General features: G+C 39.3%; 1 protein-coding gene across 1 annotated transcript in view; it reads left to right on the top strand.

Annotated features, from left to right (window-relative positions):
* LOC128700528 (nischarin-like) overlaps window positions 1-20380 on the top strand; it is a 31379-nt gene that overhangs the window by 4113 nt on the left and 6886 nt on the right. Inside the window, exons 2-5 of the mRNA XM_070098825.1 lie at window positions 1346-1615; window positions 3802-3969; window positions 9455-9619; window positions 10327-10549. Coding sequence (XP_069954926.1) covers window positions 1346-1615; window positions 3802-3969; window positions 9455-9619; window positions 10327-10549 — 826 coding nt within the window. The remainder of the gene's footprint in view (window positions 1-1345; window positions 1616-3801; window positions 3970-9454; window positions 9620-10326; window positions 10550-20380) is intronic.

The raw sequence follows: 20380 nt of genomic DNA, 5'->3' as shown, positions 1-20380 counted from the left end.
ACCTTGTCTATTCCACGCAGTATTTTATATGTCGTTATCATGTCTCCCCTGACCCTCCTGTCCTCCAGTGTCGTCAGGCCGATTTCCCTTAATCTTTCTTCATAGGACATTCCCCTTAGCTCTGGAACTAACCTTGTCGCAAACCTTTGTACTTTCTCTAGTTTCTTGACGTGCTTTATCAAGTGCGGGTTCCAAACAGGTGCTGCATACTCCAGTATGGGCCTGACATACACGGTGTACAGTGTCTTGAATGATTCCTTACTAAGGTATCGGAATGCTGTTCTCAGGTTTGCCAGGCGCCCATATGCTGCAGCAGTTATCTGATTGATGTGTGCTTCCGGAGACATGCTCGGTGTTATACTCACCCCAAGATCTTTCTCCTTGAGTGAGGTTTGCAGTCTTTGGCCACCTAGCCTATACTCTGTCTGTGGTCTTCTGTGCCCTTCCCCTATCTTCATGACTTTGCATTTGGCAGGATTAAATTCGAGAAGCCATTTGCTGGACCAGGTGTCCAGTCTGTCCAGGTCTCTTTGAAGTCCTGCCTGGTCCTCATCAGATTTAATTCTCCTCATTAACTTCACATCATCTGCAAACAGGGACACTTCTGAGTCTAACCCTTCCGTCATGTCGTTCACATATACCAAAAATAGCACTGGTCCTAGGACCGACCCCTGTGTGTGTGTGTGTGTGTGTGTGTGTGTGTGTGTGTGTGTGTGTGTGTGTGTGTATGTGTGTGTGTATGTGTGTGTGTATGTGTGTGTGTGTATGTGTGTGTATGTGTGTGTGTGTATGTGTGTGTACTCACCTAATTGTACTCACCTAATTGTGGTTGCAGGGGTCGAGACTCAGCTCCTGGCCCCGCCTCTTCACTGATCGCTACTAGGTCCTCTCCCTCTCTGCTTCCTGAGCTTTGTCATACCTCTTCTTAAAACTATGTATGGTTCCTGCCTCCACTACTTCACTTGCTAGGCTATTCCACTTCCTGACGACTCTATGACTGAAGAAATACTTCCTAACATCCCTGTGACTCGTCTGAGTCTTCAGCTTCCAGTTGTGACCCCTTGTTTCTGTGTCCCCTCTCTGGAACATCCTATCTCTGTCCACCTTGTCTATTCCCAACAGTATCTTGTATGTCGTTATCATGTCTCCCCTGACCCTTCTGTCCTCCAGTGTCGTCAGTCCAATTTCCCTCAACCTTTCCTCGTACAACATTCCCCTGAGCTCTGGGATTAGCCTTGTTGCAAACCTTTGTACTTTCTCTAACTTCTTGACGTGCTTGTGTGTGTGTGCATGTGTGTGTGTACACATACGTACATACATACATACAGTACATATTTTTCAACAGATGGCATCTCTAAGTCGGGAAAATAATATTGAAGCCACTATTCCAAGTACTGAACAAAATGAAGGAGTCACACTGTATATTATTATCTTGAATGTGGGAGCTGTTCGTTGGTCTGTAAAGCAACGCTACAATGCCTTCGCAGATCTTCATGACAAGTTAGTTAGCAACCATGGGGTTGCTAGAGATCTTCTACCACCAAAAAAGATTATTGGCAACAAGGATCCTACATTTATAGAAAGAAGAAGAGCTGATCTGGAACTCTACTTACAGGTGTGTAATTGCCAAATAAGTTTCCTCGGGGTTGGGTTCTTGGTCCCACCTCTTTACTTTCGATGCTATTTGGTTGACACTTCTTGTATCTAATTTTTTTTAATTTTGTATAAATTTTAGTATCATAAATGAAGCCTTGCAGATTGGTTCATTTATGCTGTATGGCTGTTTGTTTGAATTAAACAGCAACTGTAATTATTTTACAGCAGACCAAGCAAAGACATTACTCAGAGCAAACAATAACATAACTATCTTTAATTACAATGTCAGATCTTTGAGCAAACATTACAATGACCTCACAGCATTACTCAATTCCCTGCCTACCAGTATGTTAATCATCACACAGAAACCTGGCTAAAGCCTGGTACTAAAGATGTCTATGCCATTCCTGGTTACACAGCCATATTGTAGGACAGAACAGCAAGGGGATGGAACACTTATAGACTATTCAGATCAACTTGAATGTATCAATAATTCTTGCACAAGGGATGAACATGGAGAATATATTATAGCTAAATTTAAATCAAAAGACCTGCAAAAAACCCTCACAGTGATAAACATCTACAGAGTACCACAGTCAAACATTAACCATTTTAGTGAAAAACTAGGAAACATGATAACAGATGCACACATAAACAAAGACCACTTGCTGCTCACAGGAGATTTCAACATAAATCTAATACATGACCAGGACCCACAAGTAACTGAATTCACAAACACTATGAGCAACTGCTTGTTGCTACCAACAATAACAGAACTTACAAGAATCTCTGAGACTAGTATCTCCTTATTAGACCACATCTGGACTAACACCATATCCTCTTTAAAATCAGGCATAATTACAGACAACACCACAAACCACTACCCTACCTTTCTCATAACCAACCTAGGTAAATTGCCCCAAGACACTACTAAAGTTACCTTCAGACTACATAACAAGACAGCTGTTAATAACTTTATACCAGCACTGAATAACATCGACTGGCATACTGAGCTTGAAACATATACAGATGAGGCGAAGCAGGAGGAGGCAGGGTCATAGGGGTACCATCAGTATATAAGCCATGTCTACGGCCCTATGCTGTACATTCTACAAGATAGATGGACTGAACACATCGACTCGAGGCTGAGGGACTGATTACCTCAAACTTCTCCTCTCCTTACACCTTTCTGCTTTGTATTGGACTGATAAAGCCACTGTGTGGCGAAACATTTCCTAAATAAAGATTCCCATATGTTGCATAAGTGTCTCAATCTTCAACTTGTCAGTTTTCAAAACCATTCATCACAACTGTCAGACACTGTGTCATCATGGGATCTTGATACAAAGAATTCTTCAAACTTGTCCATCCTTTAGACGAAGACCTACTTCGACTAGTGGATGGTACCACTATGACCCCGCCTCCTCCTGCTTTGCCTCACCTGACAGTATATAAGCCACGTCTACGGCCCTATGCTGTACATTCTACAAGATTGATGGACTGAACACATCGACTCGAGGCTGAGGGATTGATTACCTCAAACTTCTCCTCTCCTTACACCTTTCTGCTTTGTATTGGACTGATGAAGCCACTGTATGGTGAAACGTTTCCTAAATAAAAATTCCCATATTTTGCATAAGTGTTGGTAAATATTTGTATAGAGTGCCCTGTATGCATTTAAATAATGGACTGAAGAGTCCCTTCAAGATAAGCACCATGATGCCATTAAAGGGCTCTGATCTTTGAAGTTAGAGTTATGTTTCCCTTCGAGTCAAACCTGACTACCCCTTATTCTGTAGGTTCTGTATAACCCCTCCAGGTTTAGTGCTCCCCCTGTACATGAATATAACAGTAATGCACTAAATAATGGCAGGTGATATAAATGATGGGTGTACACTTTGTAACATGTGAATAAAGAATAAAAAGGCACAATATTGGAACAATATACAGATATAATGCACATAGGAGAGAGAAGCTTATGGTGACATTTTGGTCCGACTTGGGCCATTAACTAGTCTCTGCCCTCCTCTCATTTACGTAATGGCTCCCTTATCTTCATGTGTTAGTGTGACTTATTAGTGGTCCAAGTCAGACCGAAACATCGTCATAAGTTTCTCCTATGCGCAGGTTATTTGTGTATGAGTTTGTAATCTATGTATTTTTTCTATTTTAACATTTAGGTAATTTTAAATTACCATTCTTCAGACCATCATCAACTTTATGCACCATGCATTGCCTCGAGAATTGGCAGAATTCTTGGACTTTCAGCATTACGAATTAACTCACCTTCTACAGTCTCTTGCGAGATATTGTTTCCTCGAGGGAGAGAAACTACTACATGAGGGCCAGCCAGTCTCCTTCACACCTTTACAAGTATGGAAGTGTAATTCTCTTTTTGTTCATAATATTAATAATAATATAATAATGTCTTTATTTCTACAAGTACATGTACATGGTGTACAGGCTGACATCAGTGACATACTGCTACAAAGAAAATCGCTTGTTATTGTCCCAGGATGCAACCCACACCAGTCGACTAACTCCCAGGTACCCATTTTACTGATGGGGAACATAGACAACTGGTGTGAAAAAACACACTCAATGTGTCTATCCTCGCAGGGAATTGAACCTGAACTCTTGCCGTGTGAAGCAAGAGTTTCACACGGCAAGACAGCCATAAAAATATTTGTGCATTTAGTGTGTAAATACTGTACCTCGCCCCCCTCTCCTTAAAACTATGTCTGGCCAACCCAGTCCTTTAAATACTGTTCCTGGTCAACCCAATCCTTCAGATACTGTACATTATGCTGTACAAAATTGCCTCACTTACACGGCAGGTTAGGTTCCAGGCCACCGCTGTAAAGCGGAAATCGCCGTAAAGTGGAACACCCTTTTTTCCCACTTATAAATGAATATAAATACTAGATAATAAGTTTACACTAACATATATTAAGTTAGCAATAGAACTAGGTATTAAAAAACAATAAAAAATAAAATGCACATATAATACAGTGGACCCCCGCTTAACGATCACCTCCCAATGCGACCAATTATGTAAGTGTATTTATGTAAGTGCGTTTGTACGTGTATGTTTGGGAGTCTGAAATGGACTAACCTACTTCACAATATTCCTTATGGGAACAAATTCGGCCAGTACTGGCACCTGAACATACTTCTGGAATGAAAAAATATCATTAACCGGGGGTCCACTGTACACTCATTACTTACCTTAAAATATTTGTAGTCTTAATCTAGAGTGAGATGAGTAGTATTTATTGTAAGAAATCAAGTTTGGTATGTATGGTAGTTAGCCAGGCTACCATACCAGGCCACCCTACCCACACATAATATTCTATGACATTTAAGTGTCCCAGAGCGATAAAATGCATATACAGTTCACTCATTACTTACCTTAAAATATTTATAGTCTTAATGTAGAGTCAGAGGTGAGTAAACGAGATAAAATTAATAAATGAGAGACAGACAGAATGAGTACATGAGAAACAGGCACAGATTTATGTAAACAAACCAGGTGTATGCGAGTTTTGTAAACAAACCAGGGGAACACATCTGGTTTGTGTACAAGTTACATTGTGTACAAGTTGTCTCTACATTGATACAGTAGAATAAATAAAGAGGAACACTGTGTACAAGTTGTCTCTACATTGATACAGTAGAATAAATAAAGAGGAACACTCCCATTCTCATGTAACACCGTTTTTAGAAGAAATGACGCTCTGAGTGAAGGCATACGAAAGGAATAATTTTCTACAGTTACCCCCAGAAACACATTTTCTCTGTTGTTGGACTAGAGAAAATATTATTCTTGCTGTCACTCGTACAAGTTGTCTGGCTACCACATCTCATATTTATGTTGATTTATTCTACTGGGGGGTGTATTTCAAATCAAATCAAATTAATTAAATCAAATCAAATCAAATCAAATCAAAGTTTATTCTCTATAAGGATTACAATGCAGGGTTTACAGATTTTGGTTATTGTGTGGTTTACATGTAATAAAATACTAATTACAGAGGGGGCCACTAGAACACCTAGCAAGGCTAGGCATTTTGGGCAAACTTAGATTAATTCTTAACCCTAAATTATTACAAATTGTTGAGTAAGTTGACTAAATACTAAGTGACTAAATACTAGTTTGTGAGTTTAGCAATGTGAATGCTTTTGTTTTGGCACAATACATAGTTTCTATATTGGAGTATCACAGGCAAACTTATGACTAGTTAGGAATCATTATTTTAAGATTAAGATACGTATTTCTGTGTTTATAGTCAAATGGGTGAGTGAGTGAGTGTAAGTGTGAATCACCAGGTGGTTTTTATGTAGTTAGTTGACGGGGTGTATCAGGGAGATAAGATGTTTTCTAATGGTAGTTTTGAAGGTGATGAATGTGTCTGCAGTTCTAGAGTTTTCAGGTAGGGTGTTCCAGATTTTAGGGCCTTTGACATACATTGAATTTTTGTATAGATTTAGTCGGACACGGGGAATGTCGTAGAGATGTTTGTGTCTGGTGCTATGCTTGTGGGTCCTGTCACAACTATCAAGAAAGCATTTTAGGTCAAGGTTAATATTGGAATTTAAGGTCCTGTATATGTAGATTGCACAGTAGTAAGTGTGGATGTTCTGAACAGGGAGTAAGTTTAGATCTATGAAGAGTGGGGGGAGGGGTGTTGCCAGGGATGGGATTTAGTGATTATTCTTACTGCGGCTTTTGTTGAGTTATTATTGGCTTTAGGTGTATTGCTGCAGTTGAACCTCAAGCCCAAATAGCATAGGTGAGGTATGGATAAATGAGTGAATGGTATAGTGTGAGAAGGGCATTTTGCGGCATGTAGTATCGTATCTTGGAGAGGATCCCAACTGTTTTGGATACTTTTTTTGATATGTGTTGGATATGGGTGCTGAAATTCAGGTTGTTGTCGAGGTATAGGCCTAGGAATTTGCCCTCATTATATTTGGCAATTAGAGTGCTGTCAATCTTAATGTTTAGTTGTTACGTATCGTGTTTATTATATAATTTTGAAAAAATATCATATCTGGATTAATGAAAATGTGTATACGTATTAATGTAATATATGACTTTTATTGAGACTCTGGGATAATTATTGAGTATTGTTATCAATACTATTATGGTGTCTCGAGACATAAGACACTCTCACTGATTTTGATGTGTACCTGCATACCAGCACAGTGTGTAAGTTTATTTAGGTACAGGTATACATAAGTATAATTATCAGAGTACAGTGGTCCCTCATTTATCGTATTTAATCCATTCCTGGAGGTGCTACTACAGTATTATCGAAATCTACGATTTTCAAATCAATTTTTCCCATAAGAAATACAGTAATGTAAATACAATTAATCCGTTCCTGACACCCAGAAGTATTAAAACAAAACAATTTTTTACCTGAAATATAGATGTAATACATAAACAATACAATGGGACATGATGAATGAAACATTAACAGCATAACACTTGCCTTTATTGGCGATTCTTCTTAGTGTATGGGAGACTTGAGGAGGAGAGAGATTGGATTATTTACAGTTTGGAAGGGGAATCCCCTTCCATCAACACCTCGGGTACCAATTACTTTTCTGGGGTTACTTCTCTTCTCTGTTTCTTAATACCACTAGGACCAGCTTGAGAGTGACTGGAGTCCTGTCTCACAAAATAACTGTCCAGAGAGCTCTGTTTCTGGCGTCTCTTTAACACTTCCCTAAAATGGGTCAAGACTGTCACTGTACATGTTGCCAACATGGCTTGCAACAGCCTTGTCAGGGTGATGTTTCTCCATAAATCTTTCCATCTTACCCCACATTTCAAAAATCTCCTTAATTTCTGAAGAAGGCACCTTCTTCCATCTCTCTTCCTCCTCCTCTGCAGCAAGATTCTGAGCTGCGATCTGTTGCTCTTTCTGCTGAAGCTCTTGCAGCTCCTCAGTGGTGAGCTCTTTGTTGTGGTCTTCCACATCCTCCAAACTCACATCCAACCCCATGGAACTCCCCAGCGCCACAATAGATTTAACAACAGACATTGGCTCATCAGGGTCAGCCCCAAACCCTTCAAAATCCCTCTTGTCGACACAGTCTAGCCACAATTTTCTCCAAGCAGAGTTCAAAGTCCTGGTAGTCACTCCCTCCCAAGCCATACCTATAACATATGGTTGTATAGGGTTTGTTATAAATCCTGGCCAGTTTGGCCGCACTTAAACCACTTTCATATTGTTCAATGATGTTTTTCTTAAATTCAATCGTATTTCTCACCTTTTTTACCAAAGACTTGGCACGAGGAGCTTCCTTTGGAGCCATGGTAGCTTATTTAGTATTTGCAAGCACTAAAATGAATGGAATATTATGAAATATTTCGTAGGAGCAAGTGAGGGGACCGCCGCTCACTGGTAAACAATGCCACACTGGCTGGGAAAGGAGGCCGCCCCGGCTCACAGCGTGCATACGCATCCCGGACGAACTACTATTCGCGAGTCAGTCTACGATTAGCAAGCCCATGTTTATACGAAAATATCGGTATGATTTCCGAAATATGCGACTCTTGAGCCCTACGATTATCGAGGGACCACTGTATATATAAAATATGAAATAACTTTTAAAAACACTTTGATGAGTGTGCCTGAAGTTACAAGCTTGTCTGTCTAATTAATATTCTGTTCCATTTATCCGAACGTGACAAACTGTCTGGATAAGCTGAATGCAAAAGCGGTACTGGCGACAGTGGGTTTTGTTGGGATGTTTCGCTCTAATTAGAGAGAGAGAGAGAATAATTTTGGTCTCAAATTTTGGAGTTTCCAGGCATGAAGGAGAGACATGGTGCTTATGGAGAATGTAAACAAACCTGGTGGGGTGCGGTGACCATATTTGAAAGTCAGGTGGGGGGAGAGCTGTATAGGGAGTTTTGGTCATAATTTGAAATGTTCGTATTAGCGGAACATTGTAAAGCAAAACGCCGTAAAGTGGGGCCCTACTGTATATCAAGAGACATTATTGCTTGATAGATTTTTTTTTTCTTCAACATACCGGCTGTCTCCCACCAAGGCAGGGTGACTTTGAGAAGAAGAAAACTCTATGAAGTTCTTCTTTTTACATTTAGTAATGTACGCAGACGGGATCACTGGCCCCTTGCTTTAGTAGAATTATTATAATTAATATTTTCAGTTTGGGTCACTGTGTCTTAAGTGGAGAATGGCTGATAGGTCACACTAAATCTGGTGTAAACTTCTTATTTCATTTTTGGCAGTGATGACAATGGTAATTGTTGGCTGGTTATGGGCCAAGCCACCGTAGAAGTCATTTATTTGTGTTCTGTAATTTAAAAATTAAATGTTGCAAAGCCAGTTTCAAGTGACTTTGCAGTGAATTTCATTCAACATACATACTGAAATCTGGCCTGGCAACAAAGCAACTTACTGAAAGAATGTGACTTAACAATGAGATGGCCAAGTGCTCTTGTAATGTCCTTTATTTTTCAATTTACTATATTTTTGGATAACTTTTTCTGCATAATTTAAAAAAATTAGTTTTGAAGATATTACCCCATTTGATTTCTTCAAGGGGTGCTATAAATACTAGTGAAGGGGGTCTTGATCAAAGAAATTAGAGCTACCTTTCCTTTCCATGGATCAAACCCGTTTACCTCCCATTTCCCAGGTGTTGTATGACTCCGGCTGGTTTAGGGTTCCCCTTGAAAATTATTACTAACTCTATTTGATGTATAAATATTTGAAAACTTAAATCTATGCTCTATTTTTTCCCACTAGTTAATATTAGAGAGTTTTAGAAGAACTTTTTGTTTGTTTGTAAGGTTTATACTGTAAATACTCCACAGTTACATGCCATCTCTTACCGGCTCAAGAATCCTCTTCCTACCAATGTGGCATCAGAACAAGAGACAGATTTCAGCCATGTGGTCGACTTTATCTCTCAGGTTCGACATTTGGTCATCGAGGGAAGCAACCAGTGCCTCAGGTGTCTAGAGAAATGTCCTGTCACAGTAAAACTTTGATTTAATAGATTAATGGGAGGGGGTGAGTAGTGGTCAGTAATGGCATTTGTGATGGATAGAGATGAGACTGGCTTGCTGTGATTGTAACATTAACAGAAAATTCTATTATTGTTACAATATTGCTTGTTTCTGAGACAGTTAACTCTCCGAATTTTATCCCATATGCCTGAAGTCCATTAAAATGAGATTCATTAAATCAAGGGTTTACTTTATATTTTTAGTATTTTGTTTCCTCTTACTGCTGATAGTATACAGAGTTATTATAATAATTTTTTCAGTCTTGATGCATTTAAACCTCTTACATTTCATTACAATATCCAGTCATACAATGGGCCCTCGGGTAAAGGCATCACCGGGTAGTGCCAAAATCGGATAATGGCTTTCTTTGGCGTCAGAATATTGGCTCGGCTAAAGCCAAATAACTCGGTTAAGAGCTTTAGTCCTGAACGTGTCCGTGCAGCCTGAGCGGGCCCGGCCACTTCATGATCCATGACTTTGTGTACAGCCAGTGTGCCATTGTTTACAAAGCCAGTGAGGACAATTCCACGCGTACATGCGGTATATTTTGTATTCATTATTTTTAGTGCTTGTAACTGCTAAATAAGCCACCATGGGCCCCAAGAAAGCTTCTAGTGCCAGCCCTGTGGTAAAAGGGGTGAAAAATACTATTGAATTGAAGAAAGATTATTGCAAAGTATGAGAGTGGAGTGCGTATCTCGGAGTTGGAAAAGTTATATAACAAACCCCATTCAACCATCACTATCATCTTGGCTAACAAAAAGGCAATCAAGGAAGCTGTTGTTGCAAAAGGTGCAAGTATGCTTACAGAACAGAGTTCGCAAATACTCGAAGATGTGGAGAGACTGTTGTTGGTGTGGATAAACCAGAAACGGTTACGTATCAGGAGAGTGTTTCTCAGTCAGTAATATGTGAAAAGGCAGGGCAATTGCATGCGGATCTCATTAAGAAAATGCCTCCAAATAGTGCTGCTATTGATGAATTTAAGGCCAGCAAAGGCTGGTTTGAGAGATTTAAGAATCGTAGTGGCATAGTGTGATAAGGCATGGTGAGGCTGCCAGTTCTGACAAAAGAGCGGCTGAAAAATATGTGCAAGACTTTAAGTACATAGATACTGAAAAAACCCCAACAGGTGTTCAGTTATGATAAAACAGGCCTCTTTTGGAAGAAAGTGCCAAACAGGACCTACATTACTCAGGAGGAAAAGGCACTCCCAGGACACAAGCCTATTGCAAAGTGAAGCCTTTACTCATGTATCACTCTGAAACTCCCAGAGTGTTCAAAAAAAACAATGTCGTCAAGACTAAATTGTGTGATGTGGAGAGCAAACAGCAAGGCACAGGTCACTAGGGACATTTTCCTTGACTGGTTCTATGACATGTTTGGCCCCACTGTGAAAAAGTTCCTCCTGGAAAATAGTCACTCGAGTGCCTCCTGGTAATGGACAGTGCTCTTGCTCATCCTCACGACTTGAAAGAGCAAATTGCGGGGGAGTTGAGCTTTATCAAAGTGAAGTTTTTGCCTCCTAATACCACTCCTCTCCTCCAGCCCATGGACCAGCAGGTCATTTCAAACTTCAAAAAACTGTACACCAAAGCAGTGTTTCAAAAGTGCTTTGAAGTGACCTCAGACACTGAATTGACCCTAAGAGAGTTCTGGAAAGATCACTTCAGTATCCTCAATTGCATAAACCTTATAGGTAAGACTTGGGAGGGAGTGACTTGCAGAACTTTGAACTCTGCGTGGAGAAAATTGTGGCCACAATGTGTACAAGAAAGGGATTTTGAAGGGTTTGGGGCTAACCCTCAGGAGACTATGCCAGTTGTGGAATCTATTGTGGCATTGGGGAAGTCCATGGGGTTGGAGGGTAGTGGCGAGGATGAAGCGTTGGTGGACTACGATGAAGAGCTAACCACTACAGAGCTGCAAGAGCTTCAGGTGCAACACCAACAAATCACAGCTCAGGAATTTGCTTCAGAGGAGGAGGAAGAGAGATGGAGGAAGTTGCCTTCATCAAAGATTAAGGAAATGTGTACAATGTGGACAAAGTTGCAAGCATTTATGGATGAATATTATCCTGACACAGCTGTTGCACGCCGTATTGGCAACATGTACAACGACTCTTGTGTCCCATTTTAGGGAAATCTTAAAGGGACACGAGAAATAAAGCTCTCTGGACAGATATTTTGTGTGACAGGGGTCCAGTTACTCTCAAGCTGGTCATAGTGGCATTAAAAACCCAAGAAGGGAGGTAACCCCAGAAAAGGACTCGTTACATGAAGTATTTATAGAATAGGATTCCCCTTCCAAACAACGCCTTCATCCTCTCCCGTCCTCCCGTCTCATCACTCATCAACAAGTCCACAATAAAGGTGTCATTTCAGTAGTGTTTATTGTGCATGTATCATTGTTTTCTATATAGGGAAATGTATATTTCTTGTAAAAAAATTTTGTTAAATACTTTTGGGTGTTTGGAACGGATTAATTGGGATTTCCATTATTTCTCATGGGGAAAATTAATTCTTTCTTTCAACACACCGGCCGTATCCCACCGAGGCGGGGTGGCCCAAAAGGAAAAACGAAAGTTTCTCCTTTTACATTTAGTAATATATACAGGAGAAGGGGTTACTAGCCCCTTGCTCCCGGCATTTTAGTCGCCTCTTACAACACGCATGGCTTACGGAGGAAGAATTCTGTTCCACTTCCCCATGGAGATAAGAGGAAATAAACAAGAACAAGAACTAGAAAGAAAATAGAAGAAAACCCAGAGGGGTGTGTATATATATGCTTGTACATGTATGTGTAGTGTGACCTAAGTGTAAGTAGAAGTAGCAAGACGTGCATGAAATCTTGCATGTTTATGAGACAGAAAAAAGGACACCAGCAATCGTACCATCATGTAAAACAATTTCAGGCTTTCGTTTTACATTCACTTGGCATGACGGTAGTACCTCCCTGGGCGGTTGCTGTCTACCAACTTACTACCTAGAATATATATATATATATATATATATATATAATATATATATATATATATATATATATATATATATATATATATATATATATGCAAAACAACCACTATGCAAAACAATCACTGAAAGAATAGAGAAATTCCAAGCGCTTTCGTGACTACTCACATTATCAAGGAACTATGAAAGTAAAGCATCCAAGGAAGCTATATAAGGGGTCTGGCCAACACCTCACTATCAGATCCCACAACGGTTAAACACCTGACGCGCGCCGACCCAACTTGGACAGGTCCTTTGCACAACTCACCGACAAACTATTCTACCCAAGAAAATTTAAAAATTATTATTTGTCCAGTGTATTATTAAATTCTTCCCAAATTCTATTAATTATAAATGGATCTAATTTATATAAACCAAAGGAAATATTCATATTATTGTCAAAACTGCTTTTTATGAAACAAGATTCAATTATATTCCTGTCGACCATGGACTTGCTTGATACTACTTTCTCAACTTTTTGAAAATCAATTGGATGGTTAAAATCTCTTACATGAATAAATAGAGCATTGGAATCTTGTCCAGTTCTAATGCTATATTTATGTTGTTTTAATCTTAGTTCGAGATTTTTACCAGTTTGACCGTAATAAACTTTGCGATAAAGTTTATTACGGTCAAACTGGTAAAAATCTCGAACTAAGATTAAAACAACATAAATATAGCATTAGAACTGGACAAGATTCCAATGCTCTATTTATTCATGTAAGAGATTTTAACCATCCAATTGATTTTCAAAAAGTTGAGAAAGTAGTATCAAGCAAGTCCATGGTCGACAGGAATATAATTGAATCTTGTTTCATAAAAAGCAGTTTTGACAATAATATGAATATTTCCTTTGGTTTATATAAATTAGATCCATTTATAATTAATAGAATTTGGGAAGAATTTAATATATTCTGAAATCACCTGTTTACTGTGATCTTATTGCATATATATATATATATATATATATATATCTATATAGATATAAACAGCTATTGGAGGATAGATGGGCTAATGAGAGCATAGGCAATGGGGTCGAAGAGGTATGGGGTAGGTTTAAAAATGTAGTGTTAGAGTGTTCAGCAGAAGTTTGTGGTTACAGGAAAGTGGGTGCAGGAGGGAAGAGGAGCGATTGGTGGAATGATGATGTAAAGAGAGTAGTAAGGGAGAAAAAGTTAGCATATGAGAAGTTTTTACAAAGTAGAAGTGATGCAAGGAGGGAAGAGTATATGGAGAAAAAGAGAGAAGTTAAGAGAGTGGTGAAGCAATGTAAAAAGAGAGCAAATGAGAGAGTGGGTGAGATGTTATCAACAAATTTTGTTGAAAATAAGAAAAAGTTTTGGAGTGAGATTAACAAGTTAAGAAAGCCTAGAGAACAAATGGATTTGTCAGTTAAAAATAGGAGAGGAGAGTTATTAAATGGAGAGTTAGAGGTATTGGGAAGATGGAAGGAATATTTTGAGGAATTGTTAAATGTTGATGAAGATAGGGAAGCTGTGATTTCGTGTATAGGGCAAGGAGGAATAACATCTTGTAGGAGTGAGGAAGAGCCAGTTGTGAGTGTGGGGGAAGTTCGTGAGGCAGTAGGTAAAATGAAAGGGGGTAAGGCAGCCGGGATTGATGGGATAAAGATAGAAATGTTAAAAGCAGGTGGGGATATAGTTTTGGAGTGGTTGGTGCAATTATTTAATAAATGTATGGAAGAGGGTAAGGTACCTAGGGATTGGCAGAGAGCATGCATAGTTCCTTTGTATAAAGGCAAAGGGGATAAAAGAGAGTGCAAAAATTATAGGGGGATAAGTCTGTTGAGTGTACCTGGTAAAGTGTATGGTAGAGTTATAATTGAAAGAATTAAGAGTAAGACGGAGAATAGGATAGCAGATGAACAAGGAGGCTTTAGGAAAGGTAGGGGGTGTGTGGACCAGGTGTTTACAGTGAAACATATAAGTGAACAGTATTTAGATAAGGCTAAAGAGGTCTTTGTGGCATTTATGGATTTGGAAAAGGCGTATGACAGGGTGGATAGGGGGGCAATGTGGCAGATGTTGCAAGTGTATGGTGTAGGAGGTAGGTTACTGAAAGCAGTGAAGAGTTTTTACGAGGATAGTGAGGCTCAAGTTAGAGTATGTAGGAAAGAGGGAAATTTTTTCCCAGTAAAAGTAGGCCTTAGACAAGGATGTGTGATGTCACCGTGGTTGTTTAATATATTTATAGATGGGGTTGTAAGAGAAGTAAATGCGAGGGTCTTGGCAAGAGGCGTGGAGTTAAAAGATAAAGAATCACACACAAAGTGGGAGTTGTCACAGCTGCTCTTTGCTGATGACACTGTGCTCTTGGGAGATTCTGAAGAGAAGTTGCAGAGATTGGTGGATGAATTTGGTAGGGTGTGCAAAAGAAGAAAATTAAAGGTGAATACAGGAAAGAGTAAGGTTATGAGGATAACAAAAAGATTAGGTGATGAAAGATTGAATATCAGATTGGAGGGAGAGAGTATGGAGGAGGTGAACGTATTCAGATATTTGGGAGTGGACGTGTCAGCGGATGGGTCTATGAAAGATGAGGTGAATCATAGAATTGATGAGGGAAAAAGAGTGAGTGGTGCACTTAGGAGTCTGTGGAGACAAAGAACTTTGTCCTTGGAGGCAAAGAGGGGAATGTATGAGAGTATAGTTTTACCAACGCTCTTATATGGGTGTGAAGCGTGGGTGATGAATGTTGCAGCGAGGAGAAGGCTGGAGGCAGTGGAGATGTCATGTCTGAGGGCAATGTGTGGTGTGAATATAATGCAGAGAATTCGTAGTTTGGAAGTTAGGAGGAGGTGCGGGATTACCAAAACTGTTGTCCAGAGGGCTGAGGAAGGGTTGTTGAGGTGGTTCGGACATGTAGAGAGAATGGAGCGAAACAGAATGACTTCAAGAGTGTATCAGTCTGTAGTGGAAGGAAGGCGGGGTAGGGGTCGGCCTAGGAAGGGTTGGAGGGAGGGGGTAAAGGAGGTTTTGTGTGCGAGGGGCTTGGACTTCCAGCAGGCATGCGTGAGCGTGTTTGATAGGAGTGAATGGAGACAAATGGTTTTTAATACTTGACGTGCTGTTGGAGTGTGAGCAAAGTAACATTTATGAAGGGATTCAGGGAAACCGGCAGGCCGGACTTGAGTCCTGGAATATATATATATATATATATATATATATATATATATATATATATATATATATATATATATTTTTTTTTTTTTTTTTTTTTTTTTCAACAAGTCGGCCGTCTCCCACCGAGGCAGGGTGACCCAAAAAAGAAAGAAAATCCCCAAAAAGAAAATACTTTCATCATCATTCAACACTTTCACCACACTCACACATTATCACTGCTTTTGCAGAGGTGCTCAGAATACAACAGTTTAGAAGCATATACGTATAAAGATACACAACATATCCCTCCAAACTGCCAATATCCCAAACCCCTCCTTTAAAGTGCAGGCATTGTACTTCCCATTTCCAGGACTCAAGTCCGACTATATGAAAATAACCGGTTTCCCTGAATCCCTTCACTAAATATTACCCTGCTCACACTCCAACAGATCGTCAGGTCCCAAGTATCATTCGTCTCCATTCACTCCTATCTAACACGCTCATGCACGCTTGCTGGAAGTCCAAGCCCCTCGCCCACAAAACCTCCTTTACCCCCTCTTTCCAACCCTTTCGAGGACGACCCCTACCCCTCTTTCCTTCCCCTATAGATTTATATGCTTTCCATGTCATTCTACTTTGATCCATTCTCTCTAAATGACCAAACCACCTCAACAACCCCTCTTCTGCCCTCTGACTAATGCTTTTATTAACTCCACACCTTCTCCTAATTTCCACACTCCGAATTTTCTGCATAATATTTACACCACACATTGCCCTTAGACAGGACATCTCCACTGCCTCCAACCGTCTCCTCGCTGCTGCATTTACCACCCAAGCTTCACATCCATATAAGAGTGTTGGTACTACTATACTTTCATACATTCCCTTCTTTGCCTCCATAGATAACGTTTTTTGACTCCACATATACCTCAACGCACCACTCACCTTTTTTCCCTCATCAATTCTATGATTAACCTCATCCTTCATAAATCCATCCGCCGACACGTCAACTCCCAAGTATCTGAAAACATTCACTTCTTCCATACTCCTCCTCCCCAATTTGATATCCAATTTTTCTTTATCTAAATCATTTGATACCCTCATCACCTTACTCTTTTCTATGTTCACTTTCAACTTTCTACCTTTACACACATTCTCAAACTCATCCACTAACCTTTGCAATTTTTCTTTAGAATCTCCCATAAGCACAGTATCATCAGCAAAAAGTAACTGTGTCAATTCCCATTTTGAATTTGATTCCCCATAATTTAATCCCACCCCTCTCCCGAACACCCTAGCATTTACTTCTTTTACAACCCCATCTATAAATATATTAAACAACCATGGTGACATTACACATCCCTGTCTAAGACCTACTTTTACCGGGAAGTATTCTCCCTCTCTTCTACACACCCTAACCTGAGCCTCACTATCCTCATAAAAGCTCTTTACAGCATTTAGTAACTTACCACCTATTCCATATACTTGCAACATCTGCCACATTGCTCCTCTATCCACTCTATCATATGCCTTTTCTAAATCCATAAATGCAATAAAAACTTCCCTACCTTTATCTAAATACTGTTCACATATATGCTTCAATGTAAACACTTGATCTACACATCCCCTACCCACTCTGAAGCCTCCTTGCTCATCCGCAATCCTACATTCTGTCTTACCTCTAATTCTTTCAATTATAACCCTACCGTATACTTTTCCTGGTATACTCAGTAAACTTATTCCTCTATAATTTTTACAATCTCTTTTGTCCCCTTTCCCTTTATATAAAGGGACTATACATGCTCCCGCCAATCCCTAGGTACCTTCCCCTCTTTCATACATTTATTAAACAAAAGTACCAACCACTCCAACACTATATCCCCCCCTGCTTTTAACATTTCTGTCATGATCCCATCAGTTCCAGCTGCTTTACCCCCTTTCATTCTACGTAATGCCTCACGTACCTCCACCACACTTACATTCTGCTCTTCTTCACTCCTAAAAGATGGTATACCTCCCTGGCCAGTGCATGAAATTACCGCCTCCCTTTCTTCCTCAACATTTAAAAGTTCCTCAAAATATTCTCGCCATCTACCTAATACCTCCCTCTCCCCATCTACTAACTCCCCTACTCTGTTTTTAACTGACAAATCCATACTTTCCCTAGGCTTTCTTAACTTGTTTAACTCACTCCAAAATTTTTTCTTATTTTCATTAAAATTTCTTGACAGTGCCTCTCCCACTCTTTCATCTGCTCTCCTTTTGCACTCTCTCACCACTCTCTTCACCTTTCTTTTACTCTCCATATACTCTGCTCTTCTTATAACACTTCTGCTTTGTAAAAACCTCTCGTAAGCTACCTTTTTCTCTTTTATCACACCCTTTACTTCATCATTCCACCAATCACTCCTCTTTCCTCCTGCCCCCACCCTCCTATAACCACAAACTTCTGCCCCACATTCTAATACTGCATTTTTAAAACTATTCCAACCCTCTTCAACCCCCCCACTACTCATCTTTGCACTAGCCCACCTTTCTGCCAATAGTCGCTTATATCTCGCCCGAACTTCCTCCTCCCTTAGTTTATACACTTTCACCTCCCTCTTACTTGTTGTTGCCACCTTCCTCTTTTCCCATCTACCTCTTACTCTAACTGTAGCTACAACTAAATAATGATCCGATATATCAGTTGCCCCTCTATAAACATGTACATCCTGGAGCCTACCCATCAACCTTTTATCCACCAATACATAATCTAACAAACTACTTTCATTACGTGCTACATCATACCTTGTATATTTATTTATCCTCTTTTTCATAAAATATGTATTACTTATTACCAAATTTCTTTCTACACATAGCTCAATTAAAGGCTCCCCATTTACATTTACCCCTGGCACCCCAAATTTACCTACTACTCCCTCCATAACATTTTTACCCACTTTAGCATTGAAATCCCCAACCACCATTACTCTCACACTTGATTCAAAACTCCCCACGCATTCACTCAACATTTCCCAGAATCTCTCTCTCTCCTCTACACTTCTCTCTTCTCCAGGTGCATACACGCTTACTATAACCCACTTTTCACATCCAATCTTTATTTTACTCCACATAATCCTTGAATTTATACATTTGTAGTCCCTCTTTTCCTGCCATAGCTTATCCTTCAACATTATTGCTACTCCTTCTTTAGCTCTAACTCTATTTGAAACCCCTGACCTAATCCCATTTATTCCTCTCCATTGAAACTCTCCCACCCCCTTCAGCTTTGTTTCACTTAAAGCCAGGACATCCAGTTTCTTCTCATTCATAACATCCACAATCATCTCTTTCTTATCATTTGCACAACATCCACGCACATTCAGACTTCCCACTTTGACAATTTTCTTCTTCTTATTCTTTTTAGTAATCTTTACAGGAAAAGGGGTTACTAGCCCATTGTTCCCGGCATTTTAGTTGACTTTTACAACACGCATGGCTTACGGAGGAAAGATTCTTATTCCACTTCCCCATGGATATAAAAGGAAAAGTAATAAGACCAAGAACTATTAAGATAAAATCAAAGAAAACTCAGATGAGTGTGTATAAATAAACGTGTACATGTATGTGTAGTGTGACCTAAGTGTAAGTAGAAGTAGCAAGACATACCTGTAATCTTGCATATTTATGAGACAGACAAAAGACACCAGCAATCCTACCATCATGTAAAACAATCACAGGCTTTCGTTTTACACTCACTTGGCAGGACGGTAGTACCTCCCTGGGTGGTTGCTGTATATATATACGTATATATATATATGTATATATATATATATATGTATATATATATATATATATATATGTATATATATATATATCTCTCTATGTACAGGAAGGCCCCGCTTTACGGCGTTTCACTTTACGGCGTTCCGCTAATACGGACATTTCAAATTATGACCAAAACTCACTATACGGCTCCCCCCACCTGACTTTCTAATACGGTCACCGTGCCCCACCCTGTTTGTTTACATTCTCCATGAGCTCAGTAAGCACTAAGTCTCTCCATTTTGTCTGGAAACTCCAAAATTTCAAATGTTTTTAAAAGTTATTTCATATTTTATATATACTCTGATAATTATACTTATGTATACCTGTACCTAAATAAACTTACATACATCGAGTCATTTAAATGTCGTATATTACGTTAATATACACATTTTCATTAATCCATCCATGATATTTTTTTCAAAATTATATAATAAACACGATGCATAACATATAAATAAGATAAATACACCCCACAGTAGAATAAATAAACATAAATGTGAGATGTGAGCAGACGACTTGCACAAGTGGTGATAATAACAATACTCACCGAGTCTCATTAAATGTCGTATATTACGGTAATATACACATTTTCATTAATCCATCCATGATATTTTTTTCAAAATTATATAATAAACACGATGCATAACATATAAATAAGATAAATACACCCCACAGTAGAATAAATAAACATAAATGTGAGATGTCGTAGCAGACGACTTGCACAAGTGGTGATAATAACAATACTCACCGAGTCTCATTAAATGTCGTATATTACGGTAATATACACA

The sequence above is a fragment of the Cherax quadricarinatus genome, chromosome 65 (assembly GCF_038502225.1).
Source record: "Cherax quadricarinatus isolate ZL_2023a chromosome 65, ASM3850222v1, whole genome shotgun sequence".
In the NCBI taxonomy this organism is placed as follows: domain Eukaryota; kingdom Metazoa; phylum Arthropoda; class Malacostraca; order Decapoda; family Parastacidae; genus Cherax; species Cherax quadricarinatus.
Note: the sequence above shows the minus strand (reverse complement) of the source record. Positions and strands in the feature narration are given on the sequence as shown.